Genomic DNA, 15,717 nt, shown 5'->3' with positions numbered 1-15,717 from the left:
GATAGAACAAATAGTTGTAAGTCTATAAATAACTGCGCCGGGCACAAAAGTAAGTTCCCATCAAATTAATGTAACAACTTGTAAAGATTTTTCGATGAACGAATTTTTCAATGAACGAGACGAGTGTTTGCCTCCGGTCATCCCTGTAGACCGATCAATTTGACCAGGAACATCGGGACTAATTCACTTCTATTATTGGATCGGAAATATATAAAAAATTTGGAATCCAACATATCAACTCGATCGGATTCGAAAATAGTTGATTGGTCCAATTAGATCAGAGTGATTCGGAATAAGTGAAAAATAAATTGGCGATTTCTCTTTATTCTACTTGATTAATAATCATTATTTTGGATTTCTTGTCTTTTATTGCGTAAAAAATAAAACATTTTAAAATCAATGATAATTCTCAGGTTTGACCAGTATACCTTCCTGACCGACGATGTTGACCAAGATCACCGGCTATGGTGACTTCGCGATGACCAACCTCGTCGAAGACGTAGCGTGTGGGTGCTGCCTTTTTTTGGTTGTGAAACACCCATACGCAGCGTCGGTGCTTCGCTGGAGGTGACGGGACTTCTGCCCCATGCACGGAAACCGTCCCTCAGCACGCCAAATTCCCGTTACACGTTTCGATCTGCTTACTCGCGGTGCGGCTAACCGCATCAAGCCGTCACATCCCACTTCGATTTGTGGACCCTCACCTCTTGACTCTGATCTCGACCGTCGTTTCCGAAAACAAGCGGCCGCGTCGTTCGCCTCTCTCTCCTCTATATTCATGTCCCGCCCATCTCCCAGTTCCGCCGCCGCGTTCGCTCTCCTCGCTCCCTCTCTCTGCCTCATCGTCTTCCTCGTCATCGGAGGAAGCGCGAGGAGAAGAGAGGGAGAATAACAACAGATTGAATCCCTGGTCCAGAACCCCTTTTTGTCTGCTCGCTTTCCCCCATTTAGGCTCCAGAGGTATGGTTAGCGCCTCTCGTGATGTTTTCCGTCCTCCCCGATCTTGCCCGTTGTGACGAATTAGGCCTTACTTTGCTATTACTATCTGATGAAGCTTTCAATTCGTGACTCGTTTTTGTGGAGATTTTCCTTTTTTTTTTTTTGTTTTTTTCTCAAGTTTTGGGTCCATTTCTGGGTTTCGATCTTTGACTCGGAAATGGGATGAATTAAAAATGTGCATTTTAATATTAGAATCATGTCATGGATCATCTTAACTTGATTTTTGATGCAGGATTGGGGAAAAAAAAATCTCACTTTTGATCCCAGCAATGGCGGTAGTTGCGCAGTTTGGTGGCGGGTCCTGTTGCGGTGTGGTTAAATTGGACTCGTCGACTTCTCTTGCTTTCTCGACGAGCTTCCAGAGTAAGGCCAGTTTTGCGTTGTCGTCGAGGTCATTCTGTAGGAAGAGGGAGGGGATCTGCGGAAAGAGGAGAGCTTTGAAGGTGTGCTGCGAGAGAAGGGTTTCTGCCGTTGTGGAGAAAGACGCTGTCTTGAGGCAAGGGGCTGATAGTAATGTTGAGCAGCTCAGCATCGTGATGAAGTTTGGTGGGTCATCGGTGGCATCAGCTGAGAGGATGAAAGAGGTTGCGGACCTCATTCTTAGCTTTCCGGAAGAACGACCAGCGATCGTGCTCTCCGCCATGGGCAAGACGACAAACAATCTTTTGCTGGTAATATGCCCATTTTTTTCTCATCTTTTGACTTCAGCCTTGGATGAATTTCTTAGTGTAGTCTATGTTTGCTAATAGGCTGGAGCAAAGGCGGTCTGCTGTGGTGTTTCTAATGTATCTGAATTGCATGAATTAAGCTTTGTGAAAGAGTTGCATCTCAAGTATGAATTCTTTTAATATTTTCTCCAGCTTATAGTTGTTCTTTTGATTGTTCTTGAACTGTTGTTGCAATGAGTTTTCTTGTTTTAATGGTTCAGGACAATTGATGAACTCGGGCTTGAGAGTTCAATTATTTCTGGTGAGTACTGTTTATCACTATCGTGTATAGACTATTTGGTTCCTCCTTTTTGGTTTATAAGGAAGTTTATGCCATCTCTAATATCAGTTTATGCAATGCATCATCAAGTATAATCTTGTCATGTAAAAAGGCCTGATGTAATTATGCTAGTAGTGTCAATTTTATAAAAGATCTTATACAATTATGCTAATAATAATAATTTTATAATGGAAAGTTGGTGACCAACATTGTGAAATGCCCAACAATAATGCAGTGTAATTATCGGGTGAGTTGGGTAATTAGTTCATGGCTATCCATGTCTGAATCAACTACAGTATTCCATGTACTATATATAATTGTAATGATCAATCAACTAAAAGTTGGTGCTAGTTGAGCAATTTGATAATTGTGCTATTCATTTGGATTTTTAGTTGCAGGAAACACAAATTTCTAGTGCCTGCAGTTTTGAATGATGGTTTATTGAATTCAGAAACTAGTTTGCATGAGAACATGTTAAAGCATATAATCAACTTAAGTTCTTAGATGTAATGGTATTGATGAAAAAGTTAAGATGATATCATAATGTATGATGAATTCGAATCCTATATTTGTCCCTTTTTCCGGTGTTTAATTAAAGATAAAGATATTTGTACACTACCCATTTTCCTTTGTGCTTGCACCATACATCATGTTCCATTCACACATCAAGACTAATCGGCTTGCTTGTGAGAGAGCCCAATATATGCCATCTTAAAATTTTGATCATTGCCATTACAAGCAAAAGCTTTAATCTATAGGAAAGTATCATCCGTCTCATAAGCAAGTCGGTTAGGCTTTAAGTTTGTAACCTGAGTGTATGGTGGAATATCAAATAAATGGATATTGCATGAATATTTTTAATTAAACACTGGGAAAGAGGGGCAAATATAAGATTCGAACTCATGTCCTTTTTAGATCGGGTCATGAGTTCAAATCCTATATCTGCCCCTCTTTACCAGTGTTTAACTAAAAATATTTGTCCAAAACCTGTTTTCCCAGTGTTTAATTAAAATTTTTTGTCCAAAACCCGTTCTTTATTTGAGCTTTGCACCATACACTCAAGTGGCATTCACATGTCAAGCCTAAACGGACTTCAAAAAAATTAGGTCCTTACATGATTATTCAATTATGTTAATTAATTTTGGTTGATCTAAATTGTCTTGTACTTGATCTTTCCAACCTTTTAAGGAGCCAATAAATAATGTGTTGTAAATCCAAATTGCATAACTGATTTTCAGGAATGCCAATTTGCTTATACACCCCAATAAATCAAATCTCATGCATACTAGTCCCTATCACAAAATGCACTGAGATATCAGTATAGTATGCCCTGGTGTGTTACTAATGTAATAAGAAGAAAAATTTTAAGTATCAATCAAGAAAACAAATACTGGTCGGAATAGTATGTATTGACTGGTATCTATCAGACTAGTATCAGTCCATGTAGATAGATATATATTTTTTTAATGAATATTGACATGCTGGCTGCTATATTGTCTATCATATTGGTATCATACTTAGCCTAATTGGTATCACATGGAGATTTAAATTCTTGGTATAATATTCTTCAATACAATATGGTATATTATGTTGTAATTCTTGAATCTGTTGCTTGTGCTTCACCTTTTGAAGTGCATAATATGTTGATCTTTTTTATGTACATATCATTCAATAAAGATAAGTGTCAAGATTGTATGCTTATTCTAATTTTAAATAATATGTAAGTGTCCATCCCTAACTCGAACTAGAAGAAATATGACAAAGTGTTATAAAAGGTGCAAGGTTCCAAAACACTGAAGACGTTAGGCGCTTGCTTGAGTGAAGCAACACACTCACTAATATAAGAATTATATAAAAAATAATTAGAGAGAAAGATAATTATTAAAATAAAAATTAGATAATCAATGAGTTCCATATCATTTCATATTCAAAATATCACCACTCAAACATAAAATTACATTCATTTAATCAGAAAGCATTAAGTGTTAAATTATCCAAATCTAATAACAAAAATGTCAAAATAAAAGAAGAATTGATACAATTCAAAATTCAGGATCCTACAAATAAAAAAATCATGATCCTAAAACTATAGTGAATTTAAAATTTTAGCAGTAATAAATTTGATAATTAATATAATTGTAAACTATTATTAATAAGAATTAACTATTATAATATTGTTAACAACAATTAACACAATTATGCTAGGGAGGGAGTTGATAACAAGAGGAGCTCAACAAAGAGTAAGGGAAGGCCAATGGATGGTGGTTAAGAGTAGGGGAAGGCAGCATTGGGGGCTGACAATAGCAGGGGCTAATGATGGTAAGGAGTGGAGGAGGTGGGGTTGTCGGAGAGAACACTCAAAATTATCTGTGTGCAGAGGTTTTGAGGTCCTTTTTTAAGTGGGAAGGCATTAGGAATGTTATGGTTTTAAGCTAAGGTTATTTTTTGTTCATATAATTGTGTCAGCTTAAAGTTTTCTTCTTAATCTTATTAGATATCTTAGGATGGATTTGAATCGACTTGGGTGACTAGGATAACCTCACATGGATTATCTTAGTCAGCACGAATACTTTGGGTTGGTGCATCCCAAATAAACTGGTGTTCCAGATTTTGTCCAACCAGGATCAGTTGATTATCTGAATCAAATCATGATTTTTGTCATTATTTTTTTGTTTGTTTATTTGATGGTTGTATCATTTTCCTTTTTGTATATGATTTTTGTTGCTTGAGATGTCTCCTGTGATGGTTAATGATTTTGCTAGATTATGGTCCACTAAATGCTGTAGTTTCTGTTGGAGGTAGGGAACCGTTGGTGTCATTTTCATTAAGCCCATGGGTGACAATTTGAACCGATGTCATGACACTTGATCAGTGACAAGAACATTCTTATTACTATTTCTTGGCTCTATATGTTTATAGCTTTGTATGCCACAATGTGCAGATATTCTGGTTGAGTTAGAGCAGCTTCTGAAAGGCATTGCCATGATGAAAGAGCTAACACCTCGTACAAGGGACTATCTAGTTTCCTTTGGTGAATGCATGTCTACAAGAATTTTTGCAGCATATTTAAACAAAATTGGTACTAAAGCACGACAGGTATCATAAGTCACACCCTTTAATATTTCATATGAAATGAATATAAGCTCAGGGAATTATAGTAACTGAGCACACTTTCTTGTAAGTTGAAAATGACTGTTAATAGTCGGTTGACCTTTGTTCATCCAGGCATATTCTTGCTAATATTGTTTCATTTGTATCAAGGTTCGTCGTACCGCAATGTATTGCTCGGTATGAGCGGTATATACTGGTACATTTCAGTGTACCATGTGTTAGTATGGCTCGGTATGTATCGTACCTATGACCGGTCAGTACACCGTTATGGACCGGTAAGACAAATCATGATTTTTATAAAGATAACAAACATATTTTTTTAGGCAAAAGGTAAAAGAGATGCTTTAGCTGATCATTTTGACTGATTGCCTGATCTGTTCTTTGTTTCTTTTAACATGTGCTGTTAGTCTTTGGGTTGTTGTTGTTATTAAACTAGTCTTTATGGTTGTTACAGCTACAAGGTCATATTGAATTATTCTAACAAACTCACTGCTTACTTTTGATTGGATATTTTGTGTAGTTTTAACTTTTAATATTACACCTACATTGGATATTCTGCTAACCTAAATGTATCCGGTCTTCCTAAAATTAGTTGGATATTTACTTATTGGTGTATAGTTAGTAGAAGACCATTTAACGGATGGCTTTTAGCATTTACATTCAAGTCAAATTCTACATTGGATCACTTCATGAACTGCATCTCCTGCCATGGCCTCTAGTAACTACGCTAACTGGAAGACTTTTAGAAATCCCAAGCAAGTAGAATAAGCTTACCGCAGTTTGACTTAGATAGGGCTTTTGGCGAGCAATGGGACTTTCCTATCGAAGGAAGAGTTTGATTCTTTAAGCAAGTTGGTATTGGATTCCTCCTTCCTGACCTCAGATTCAAATCATCGAATTGAATTGATCTACTTACAGAATCTTCCGTTAGATTCTATCTTCCTAGCTAGGGTAGGAGAAAGTCTTTCTTTATTCATCCACACTTTCCATGACTTTTCTTACTGAACTTAAAGGAGGGAATGATTCTCTTTCTACAAGTTGATGGCAAATGGAGACTAGACTGAAGGCCATGAAGAGGAGAGGAAGCGGAAGCTAAGAAGTCTTAGCATACAGAACTTTTGTCTTTCTATGAACAGGGTTGGCTGGCTATACTGACACCTGGAAAGCAGGCTAGGTTAGAGTTTTTCTACTTGCTTTATTTGAAGAGGTGCTTAGCACCGATACTAGCCATTCTCTTTCTCCTCTCGAGAGTGCCTTTGCTTGGTCTTGACCTCTTCAGGCACTCCAAGGCTTCATTCTGTCTTGCTGAACTCCTTCCTCAACTCCGAGACCTTTGCTTCCCAAGTTGGGTTCGACTATGAAGAGAGGTGGGTGTACCATGTAAAGGTTCCCCTCCGATGGTTGTACAAAGAGCCTAAGCCAGAGTGCCTCATTCTTCCAGCTTACATCTACACCACTAATTCAGCATCTAGGAGCCATCACTTTGTTACAATGTTAAATCTTATTTCAAGAGAGATTTTGATAGAACCTAACATTTTGTTGCAAGACATTCCTTAACTGTTTAAGCTCACCCAGCCCTTGAGCAACCATTTACCAGTTACATGTCTGAAAAGTGGAGCATAAATGAGTGTCATTGATATTTAATGCACTAGTAAATTAAAGGTCACATCGCAATAATTTCCACAATCATTTAGTCTTCCAAATATAATAGTTGAAATATTAAGAGTCAAAGATATTCGTGTAAGTTACCAAGAAAGCCAGGAACCTGATTGAAATTCTTGCATGCAAAGAGAAATGGTTTGATAGCTCCAAACTATTGAAGGAAAATCTAATGATTTTTTTCCATATGGTTATATTTAAACTTTGCTTAATGAATTGTTGTCAGTACAACAATTCATTTTTGGGAGTTTAATTTTGAGATGTGACTTTGCTTCATGAAGTATGTGATAAGTTAGAGATAAGAGATCTAATCTATTTCATCTAGTCCTATATTTGCAATTTGTTTCTGATCAATAGAGGAGCTACTTATGTGGCTTTTGCGTCTTTTGCAGTATGATGCATTTGAGATTGTTTTTATTACCACAGATGACTTTACAAATGCTAACACCTTGGAAGCAACCTCATGATAATTAATTTCTATATTTGCAATTTGTTTCTGATCAATAGAGGAGCTACTTATGTGGCTTTTGCGTCTTTTGTAGTATGATGCATTTGAGACTGGTTTTATTACCACAGAATCATATATGACTTTACAAATGTTAACGTCTTGGAAGCAACTTCATTATAATTAATTTCTATATTTGCAATTTGCTTCTGATCAATAGAGGAGCTACTTATGTGGCTTTTGCGTCTTTTGCAGTATGATGCATTTGAGATTGGTTTTATTACCACAGATGACTTTACAAATGCTGACATCTTGGAAGCAACTTATCCTGCTGTTGCAAAGAGGTTGCATGGTGATTGGACTAATGATCCGGCGATTCCTATAATCACTGGTTTCCTTGGAAAGGTTGTAGCTACAAGCTCAACATCATGCATTTTGTAGTGCTGACATAATTGTGTAACTGAGATTAAAGGTCTGATGATATTTCTACGATTAAAGGGTTGGAAATCCGGTGCTGTAACTACCTTAGGCAGAGGTGGAAGCGACTTAACTGCAACAACTATAGGTAAAGCTTTGGGCTTACGTGAAATTCAGGTCAGTTTGAAGTATTGAAGTGTTTGAGCATATTGTTGGGATGCTGTATTCTACTTTACCTACTTCACAAACAACACACTCTACTGAAGTTTATTTTAGGTTTTCTGCCATTCTTGTACTACTTTGGCTATTTGCATTATCCATGTAACCTCAGATGCTGTTGGCCATCTGCAGTGTATCAGACTAATATTATTAATACATCTGCAACAGGTTTGGAAAGATGTTGATGGTGTTTTAACATGTGATCCTAATATATGTCCAAATGCAAAGCCGGTTCCTCATTTAACATTTGAAGAGGCAGCTGAACTCGCTTATTTTGGAGCACAGGTACGACTTATTTGTTTGTTTGCAACAGAAGTTTCTTTGGAAATTTGCAGAACTTGAAGGATGCAAAAATTGATACTCAGCTTCACACTTGTAGCAGTTCTTATGGATTTGGATTTCACTGTGTAGCACTAGACCTACATTTAGAGTTTTTTATTACAAATTCAGTTCTATGTTATGGTGCCTCTTTTAAATTGCAAGTGTAGCTACTGTAGACTCTTCATATAAGTTCTGCTTCTTGGTTTATTCATTTGACACTATAAGCTATTTTCCAAGTTCAGGTGTTGCATCCCCAGTCAATGCGGCCTGCCAGAGAAGGTGATATACCTGTTAGGGTCAAGAATTCTTATAATCCTCAAGCTCCTGGAACTGTCATCACTAAAGCAAGAGATATGAGCAAGGTCTATAATGAAATACTATGTTTATATTTATTCTTTTGTAGAAGTGATATTGCTCCTAGCTTTGTCATAAACGTATTTTGTGGATAATCCAGGTTGTACTAACCAGCATCGTGTTGAAGTCAAATGTTACCATGTTGGATATTGTGAGCACTCGAATGCTTGGACAGTATGGTTTTCTTGCAAAGGTAGACTGGTGATCATTTCAGTCTTGGTGGTGTAATCTGTTACTTGTAAAATTATAGTTTGTTACTTCCCCTTTTGTGTGTGTATTCCCCAGGTTTTCTCTATATTTGAGGACTTGGGCATTTCTGTTGACTGTGTCGCAACAAGTGAAGTTAGCATCTCTTTGACACTGGATCCATCAAAACTCTGGAATAGAGAATTAATCCAGCAGGTCTGAGCTGAATCATTATGATTTTCCACTCAAACCTTCACTTATGTTAAACGAAAAAACAGAGATGGTCTCTATTGCAGAGTATATGCATGTGCCTGCTGAACTTAAAAATGCACAATTTGCTGGCTTAAGTTTAGCCTCACTTAAGTTGTGGTGACTTAAGCATATGAACAAGTTAAGTTTTTCAGATTGAGAAAGGTGTCAAAAGGATACTCCGTTGTTTCTTCAAAAAGCTAGCCATAACGGAATACTTGGTTGTAATTTTTTGTATCAAGGACACTATATTTGTTTGATATCTTGCTCAACTAATCCATCTTGAACAATCAAATGTAGGAACTTGATCATGTAGTTGAGGAGCTGGAGAAGATTGCTGTTGTTCATCTCCTTCAGCACAGATCAATAATCTCTCTTATTGGAAATGTGCAGAGATCATCTTTAATCCTAGAAAAGGTTTGATCTCACTTATTAACTAAAACAGAATTTCTTTCTTTTTGTCCTCTCCTTTTACCATTTTATGGACTATTTGCCCGCATTTTCCTGGTGGTCGGTAATTATGTTTAGCGACCGCATCGTGTTGGCAACAGAGACTAATTAAGCATATTTGGTCTTCAGGCATTCAATGTTCTTCGCAAGAATGGAGTGAATGTCCAGATGATCTCCCAGGGAGCATCAAAGGTACTTTCTAGTAACTCGGTTATGCTTCTTCATAATCCAACAAAAGTGTTCCAAATGTGATGCTTGTTTTCTCGTTACCTTTACCCTACAGGTTAACATTTCCTTGGTAGTTCATGATAGCGAAGCACAGCAGTGCATCAGAGCTTTGCACTCGTCATTCTTTGACAATGGCTTCCTGTCAGAAGTAGAGGAAGCTGCCAGTGTAAACTGATGTTATGCTGTATGCAGTGGTCTCTTGATGTCCGATTCATCCAAATTAACTTGTGGTGCCTTCCTACTAACCCAATCTTCAGGAGCAACTTTCATGTTATCACCAGCGGCCAACAACCACGCATTCTTTAGAATAGAACCACTAAATTTAAAATGTACTGTATCTTTTCATTGCACTTATCAAATGCTTTGATTTTGAAGTTATAATTAAATAGGAAAACTCTTGAAATTTATGCTTTTGTTATTGAAGAACTGATTGCTTTGATAGCATGTTAGAGAGTCTGTCTCTTTTAAAAAAGGGTGGTCATCAGGAAATCATAAATTAAAGATAATAAAGGCGAATAATAGAGATATTTATGTAAAAAAATCTTATTAATTATAATAACTTGCAATCATTAAAATCGTAGACCTTTATGTTTCTTTTGGTATAGTCAACATCACAATAGTCTTTATTTATGGAAGGGTCTATCTAAGATTTTTTACTTTCAATATTACAAGTATTTCTATCTTAACTAGAACTTTAAAATTGGTCTTCTATCTACTCATTAAATAAATAAAAAACTTTAACATCTTCCTATAAATTAAATTTTATAAAAAATATTATAAAAAATCTTGAAGCTCGATGAAATAACTCTTGATAATTCTCTAAATTCACTGATTTCTAGGTCACGCAATTCATAAGAGTCATTCATGAACCAGCTTTTCATATTTCTTGAACCAGCTTTGAATCATTATATTTATTTATTTATTTTTTTTTCAAAAATAAAAAGAATTAACTATTTGAATCAAAATCAGAACCAATTGATTCTAGAACCAATAGTTACCAGTTAAGTTTCGAAACCAAAACTATTGATTTCGGAACCATGGTACTTAAATTCCTGCCATTCTAATAATTGATGTTGCTACGATTCATAAACATTAAATAGTAGAAATAATAGGTATTTTGTCATTTTATATTTTTTTAATACTTATGTTAGCTAATTTAAATATTTTAGGATTCTTTTAGATACTATGTGTAAAGCCACATACCCACCTCGCGTCGGCACTTATGGGACCCACAATGGGGCCTCCACCGCCTCTCCAATCATCTACTCCACCCTTCTCGACGAGCATCCATGGGTCGAAACAGAAGCGTTTCCACGCTAAAGACGCTTCACATCGAACCGAATGTATTGGACCGAGCGGAAGCGGCGAACGAGGGAGCCGTCGCCATGTTTCGAGTCACTCGAGCACGCCCTCTCCTCCTCCGGCGTAGAATAATCCCCAGCCCCTTGTCGGACGCGAGAAGCCCCCATCTCCGATCCCAAATCCTCCCCCTCTGCGTCTCCTCGGAATCCCCCGAGCATGACTCCGATGTTGACGATCTGGCCCGCGAGATCTCCGCTCTCCTCTTCGGCGCCGGGAACTGGAAGGCCGCCATGGCCGCCTCCGACATCCCCCGCCGCCTTTCCCCGGCCGCCGTCTCCGCGGTCCTTCGCCAGAGAGTCGGCCGGGCGCCCGATCCCAAGCGCCTTCTGGATTTCTTTTACTGGTCCGGGTCGCAGATGGCCTCCCCCCACGCCCTTGATTCCTTCGCCGTGCTCGCCATTGCCCTCTGCGATTCTGGCCTCTTCCCCCTCGCCAATGGCCTCCTCGAGCGAATGGTCAAGACCTGTCCCTCGCCGCCTTCCGTATTGGACAACATCGTTGGTTGCTTCTCCCGCGACCCGCGCTCCAACTCGGCGGTGTTCAGCGTGCTGATTGATGCGTACAAGAGGGCGGGAATGCTCAAGGAAGCCGCTGAAGTGGCGTTGTTGATGAAAGGCGGTGCTTTTGCTCCGAGTTTGAGGTGCTGCAATGCGCTGCTGAAGGATCTCTTGAGGGCTAATTCCATGGATTTGTTCTGGAAGGTGCACGATTTCATATCACGGGCGCAACTGGGTCACGATGTCTACACTTTTACTATATTGATCGAGGCGTATTTGAAGGTTGGAAATGTTGATGCAGCAAAAAATGTCTTCTTGGAGATGGAGCAAAAACGTTGTGCCCCAAGTGCAGTCACTTACAACACGCTAATCTGTGGTTTCTGCAGAGTTGGGGCTCTTGGGGATGCTTTTCAGTTGAAGGAGGAGATGGTGAAGAAAGGCTTGGCTGCTGATAACTACACTTACAGTGTTCTCATTGGTGGCTTATGCAAGAACAGTCAGTCAATCGAAGCAAGGAAATTGTTGGAGGAAATATCGGTGAGGGGTCTAAAGCCCAATGTATTTATATACTCTTCTTTGATTGATGGGTTTGTGCGAGAAAGCAAAATGGACGAGGCTTTTAAATTGAAGGATGAGATGATAGCTGCAGGAGTGCAGCCCAATATGTTTACATATAACAGTCTCATTCGTGGGGTATGTAAGGCAGGGGACATAGATAAGGCACATGAACTTTTGGAGGAGATGGATCGTATGGGTTGTAAACCAGAGACACAGACTTATAACCTAGTTATTGAGGGGTATTTTAAGGTGCGTAGTCCCCAGGAGGCGCTTAGGTTGCTTGAAGAGATGAAGATTCGGAATGTATTACCTAATTTGTATACCTACGGCGTGATGATTAATGGATTTTGTGTTTGTGGAGAATCGAGGCAGGCTGAGGTCTTGTTGATGGAAATGCATGAAAATGGTTTGGAACCTAATGCTGTCATTTATTCCACTCTCATTTCAGGTCAGTGCAAGGAAGGCAGAATAATGGAGGCAGTGCAGACTTTGGATAAGATGGCTGATATAAACGTTCCTCCAGATACATTTTGCTACAATTATCTCATTATGGGTCTATGCAAGGCGGGAAATCTTGAAGAAGCAAAGAAATACTTTACTCAAATGCAAGAGCGAGGGTTGTCTCCAAATGTGTTCACATATGGGCCTCTCATTGACTGGCACAGCAAGTCTGGAGATATGGATGGAGCAGATGAACTTTTGCAACTGATGGTTGCTCGAGGTATAAAGCCAAATGATGTCATTTTAACAATCCTTATTGATGGTTACTGCAAATCAGACAATGTTGCAAAGGCCTTCTCCACCTTTCACTCCATGTTGGGACATGGTGTGTTGCCAGATGTGCAAACATACAGTGTGCTCATTCAGAGCCTCTCAAAGAGTGGGAAGATCCAAGAGGCTTTCCAAGCCTTTTCAGAGCTTCAGGAGAAAGGTTTGACTCCTGATGTATACACTTATGGTTCACTTATCTTTGGGCTTTGTAAGACAGGCGACATGGTTAAAGCTGTGACCCTCCATGATGAAATGTGTGCTAGAGGTGTTGAGCCAAATATTGTTACTTATAATGCCCTAATTGATGGTTTTTGCAAGTCTGGTAATATCAACAGTGCTAAAAAATATTTCAAGAGCGTCTTAGCAAAGGGTTTGGTGCCGACCAGTGTGACATACACTACAATGATTGATGGAAACTGCAAGGCTGGAAACATGTCTGAAGCATTTGTGTTGTATGAACAAATGCTTTCAAGAGGAATTTCACCTGATAAATTTGTTTATAATGTTCTTATTAGCGGATGTTGCAAGGCTGGTGACATGGAAAGGGCTTTACATTTGTTCAGTGAAGCGTTGCCAAAAGGCTTCGTTACAGTTTTTACATTTAATTCCTTGGTTGATGGTTTCTGCAAGCTTGGAAAACTACAGGAAGCAACTAAATTGCTACAAGAGATGGTGGACAAAGAGGTTATGCCTAATAATGTAACATACACAATCTTGATAGATGGATATGCCAAGGCAGGACATTTGGAGGAGGCATGCCGGTTATTGATGGAAATGCAGGACAGGAATATCGAGCCAAACTGTGTTACCTATACATCGCTTATTGATGGGCATAACAAAATGGGAAACACATCAGCTGCATCAGCATTGTTTGAAGAAATGATGGCAAATGGTATACATCCTGATGAAATAACTTATGGGGTGATGATTCAGGTACATTGTAAAGAAGAAAACTTGGCTGAGGCATTCAAGTTTCGTGATGCAATTATTGCAGAAGGTAAACAATTGAGTTCCGCTACATATGTTGAACTGTTAAAGAGTCTTTGCAGGAGTGAGAAATTTTCTGAAGCGCTGAGTATGCTCAATGAAATGATAGAGAAAGGTGTCAAGCCCAGTTATTCTCAGAGTGTGATGCTAGTTTGTAGCCTTGATGCAGCAGGATTCTCTGATGAAGCTAATCAGTTTTTGAATGTCATGCGATCTAACAGTTGGGTCCCTATAGATGCTTCTGTAAGTAGTCTGACTAATGAAGGTCAAGATGTGCCCAGTATGGAAGTTGCCCGGTAGGCAATCATCTTCCATCAAAGGAATTATGTGATAACAGGAATGAACTGATAACTGAGAGTCATCTGTGAGCCTAACCTCACAAGACCCACATTAAAGATTCATCTAGCTAATTTGCTGGAGGTCAAGACTTCTTAGTGCTTTTGGTCCGTGTGCTTCTTTGTTATAATTTTTCTAGTCAAATATCACTCACAACCCATCAATTATAATTGCAATGCAGGAGAAAAAGTTGGTAGTGAAGATGTTAGATGCTGAGTATGCATCATCTTTTCTGCTTTTCCAAGACAACCTGCTATTGAAGATGGGTGAGGAGTAAGCATTGATCTCTCGCTGAGTGTGCATCATCGCTTGCTGTTCATGGTAATTAGAGCTTCCAGAACTAGTGAAGATGGAAGGATTTCTAAAGCATTGCCTATTCGAATATGCCTTCAGTAATTTGGACACTAACGAGCATTGATGTTGGCTTACAAAATGGCAATAAAATTAGCATAAGATCTCTGCTTATGCAGTGGGATTGCTGTTATCTTTAATTAGCTTACAGGGCAACATTGTTACTCACTGAATGTTGCTGCTTACATCTGAAACCAGATATGATACATTGAAAGAGGAGATTTCAACTACGGCACAGGCAATGTACAACAATGTATGCAACATTTATTTATCTGAAAAATAATCTCCAAAAACATTACCCATGAGTATGTACCTTTAGTATGTTTTCCATGAGGTTTATGTCTCCTATATGCTGGTACATTACTTGAGCAGATCAAAGCGATTTTGTTTATTGTTTACTCATCTCTCAATTCATTTTTGCTTGCAGTTTTGATCTTTTACTTACAATTAGTTATTTTGTGGATGTGTTTTTGAGAAAGATTTTTGTCAAGTACATACCACTGGTCAATTAATTGAGCAGATCAAAGTAATTTCGTTTATTGCTTACCTATACTTATATTCAAATTATTAGAAGAATTTCTGTGCCATCTTTGCTGGGGGATGTTAATCTTCCTTTTCTCCTTTTAATCCTTTCTGTTAACTCTATTAAACAATGGAGGTTGGAAAAAAGATGAAATATGTTTATTTATTTTTTTTACCAATTATGCCTCCTTGTTTGTCTTCATTAATTTCATGTCAAATGTTATCACATAATCTAAGATGCTCGATTTCAAGTTACTATTAACAGGCTGTTAAATTGATTTAATCGGGATATCATCGATATATACTTTGTGCTAAGTTTATAATTTAAAAGTCTAAGGATTAATACTTAATTTATTTTTTATTATACTTAAAAACATTATATACTGTAGTGATATACCTAACTTTCTTACCTTAGGTTGGAGTCCAAAATGTCATCCCACAAATTTTGATATAACTCACTTTAAGTTTATAATTCAAATTCACCTTACAATTTTACATGCCAAACATTAATCTAATTGATATGATAGCTTAGATATGAGGATTCAAGACCTTATACTATAACTTGTATATACTTCCTTACTTGAGACGTCCAGATCTCATCTTACAAATCTATACACCTTGATTGGGAGCTACACATTTGTGCATTTGTAAGACCATCCACTGTTTCCAAAGCTCGATCTTCCCCAGATGAATGAATCATATAGGCAA

General features: G+C 38.1%; 2 protein-coding genes across 2 annotated transcripts; both read left to right on the top strand.

Annotated features, from left to right (window-relative positions):
* Nucleotides 1–746: 746 nt before the first annotated feature.
* Nucleotides 747–10,076, top strand: LOC135680476 (aspartokinase 1, chloroplastic-like). Its single transcript, XM_065194396.1, has 14 exons — nt 747–960; nt 1,232–1,670; nt 1,749–1,831; nt 1,928–1,968; nt 4,928–5,082; nt 7,457–7,606; nt 7,700–7,795; nt 8,006–8,122; nt 8,401–8,520; nt 8,613–8,705; nt 8,798–8,914; nt 9,248–9,364; nt 9,527–9,589; nt 9,681–10,076. Exons 2-14 carry the CDS (start codon nt 1,269–1,271, stop codon nt 9,798–9,800), a joined length of 1,674 nt encoding a protein of 557 aa, XP_065050468.1. The 5' UTR covers nt 747–960; nt 1,232–1,268; the 3' UTR covers nt 9,801–10,076.
* Nucleotides 10,077–10,954: 878 nt separating this feature from the next.
* LOC103994174 (pentatricopeptide repeat-containing protein At5g61990, mitochondrial) lies at nt 10,955–14,885 on the top strand. The gene is made up of 2 exons (XM_065194395.1): nt 10,955–14,220; nt 14,318–14,885. Exon 1 carries the CDS (start codon nt 11,011–11,013, stop codon nt 14,098–14,100), a length of 3,090 nt encoding a protein of 1,029 aa, XP_065050467.1. The 5' UTR covers nt 10,955–11,010; the 3' UTR covers nt 14,101–14,220; nt 14,318–14,885.
* The last annotated feature ends 832 nt before the right edge of the window (nt 14,886–15,717 follow it).

The sequence above is a fragment of the Musa acuminata genome, chromosome BXJ1-8 (assembly GCF_036884655.1).
Source record: "Musa acuminata AAA Group cultivar baxijiao chromosome BXJ1-8, Cavendish_Baxijiao_AAA, whole genome shotgun sequence".
NCBI classification, from domain to species: Eukaryota; Viridiplantae; Streptophyta; class Magnoliopsida; order Zingiberales; family Musaceae; genus Musa; species Musa acuminata.
The sequence above is the reverse complement of the archived record's forward strand: the minus strand, read 5'-3'. Positions and strand labels throughout refer to the sequence as shown.

What these genes read in the sequence shown, in the direction of transcription:
- LOC135680476 (XM_065194396.1), top strand. Translation starts at nt 1,269, where the DNA reads ATGGCGGTAGTTGCGCAGTTTGGTGGCGGGTCCTGTTGCGGTGTGGTT. An exon ending in TCGCTTATTTTGGAGCACAG is followed by an intron (nt 8,123 to 8,400) that starts GTACGACTTATT and finishes TTCCAAGTTCAG; the next exon opens with GTGTTGCATCCCCAGTCAAT. An exon ending in AGTATGGTTTTCTTGCAAAG is followed by an intron (nt 8,706 to 8,797) that starts GTAGACTGGTGA and finishes TGTATTCCCCAG; the next exon opens with GTTTTCTCTATATTTGAGGA.
- LOC103994174 (XM_065194395.1), top strand. Translation starts at nt 11,011, where the DNA reads ATGTTTCGAGTCACTCGAGCACGCCCTCTCCTCCTCCGGCGTAGAATA.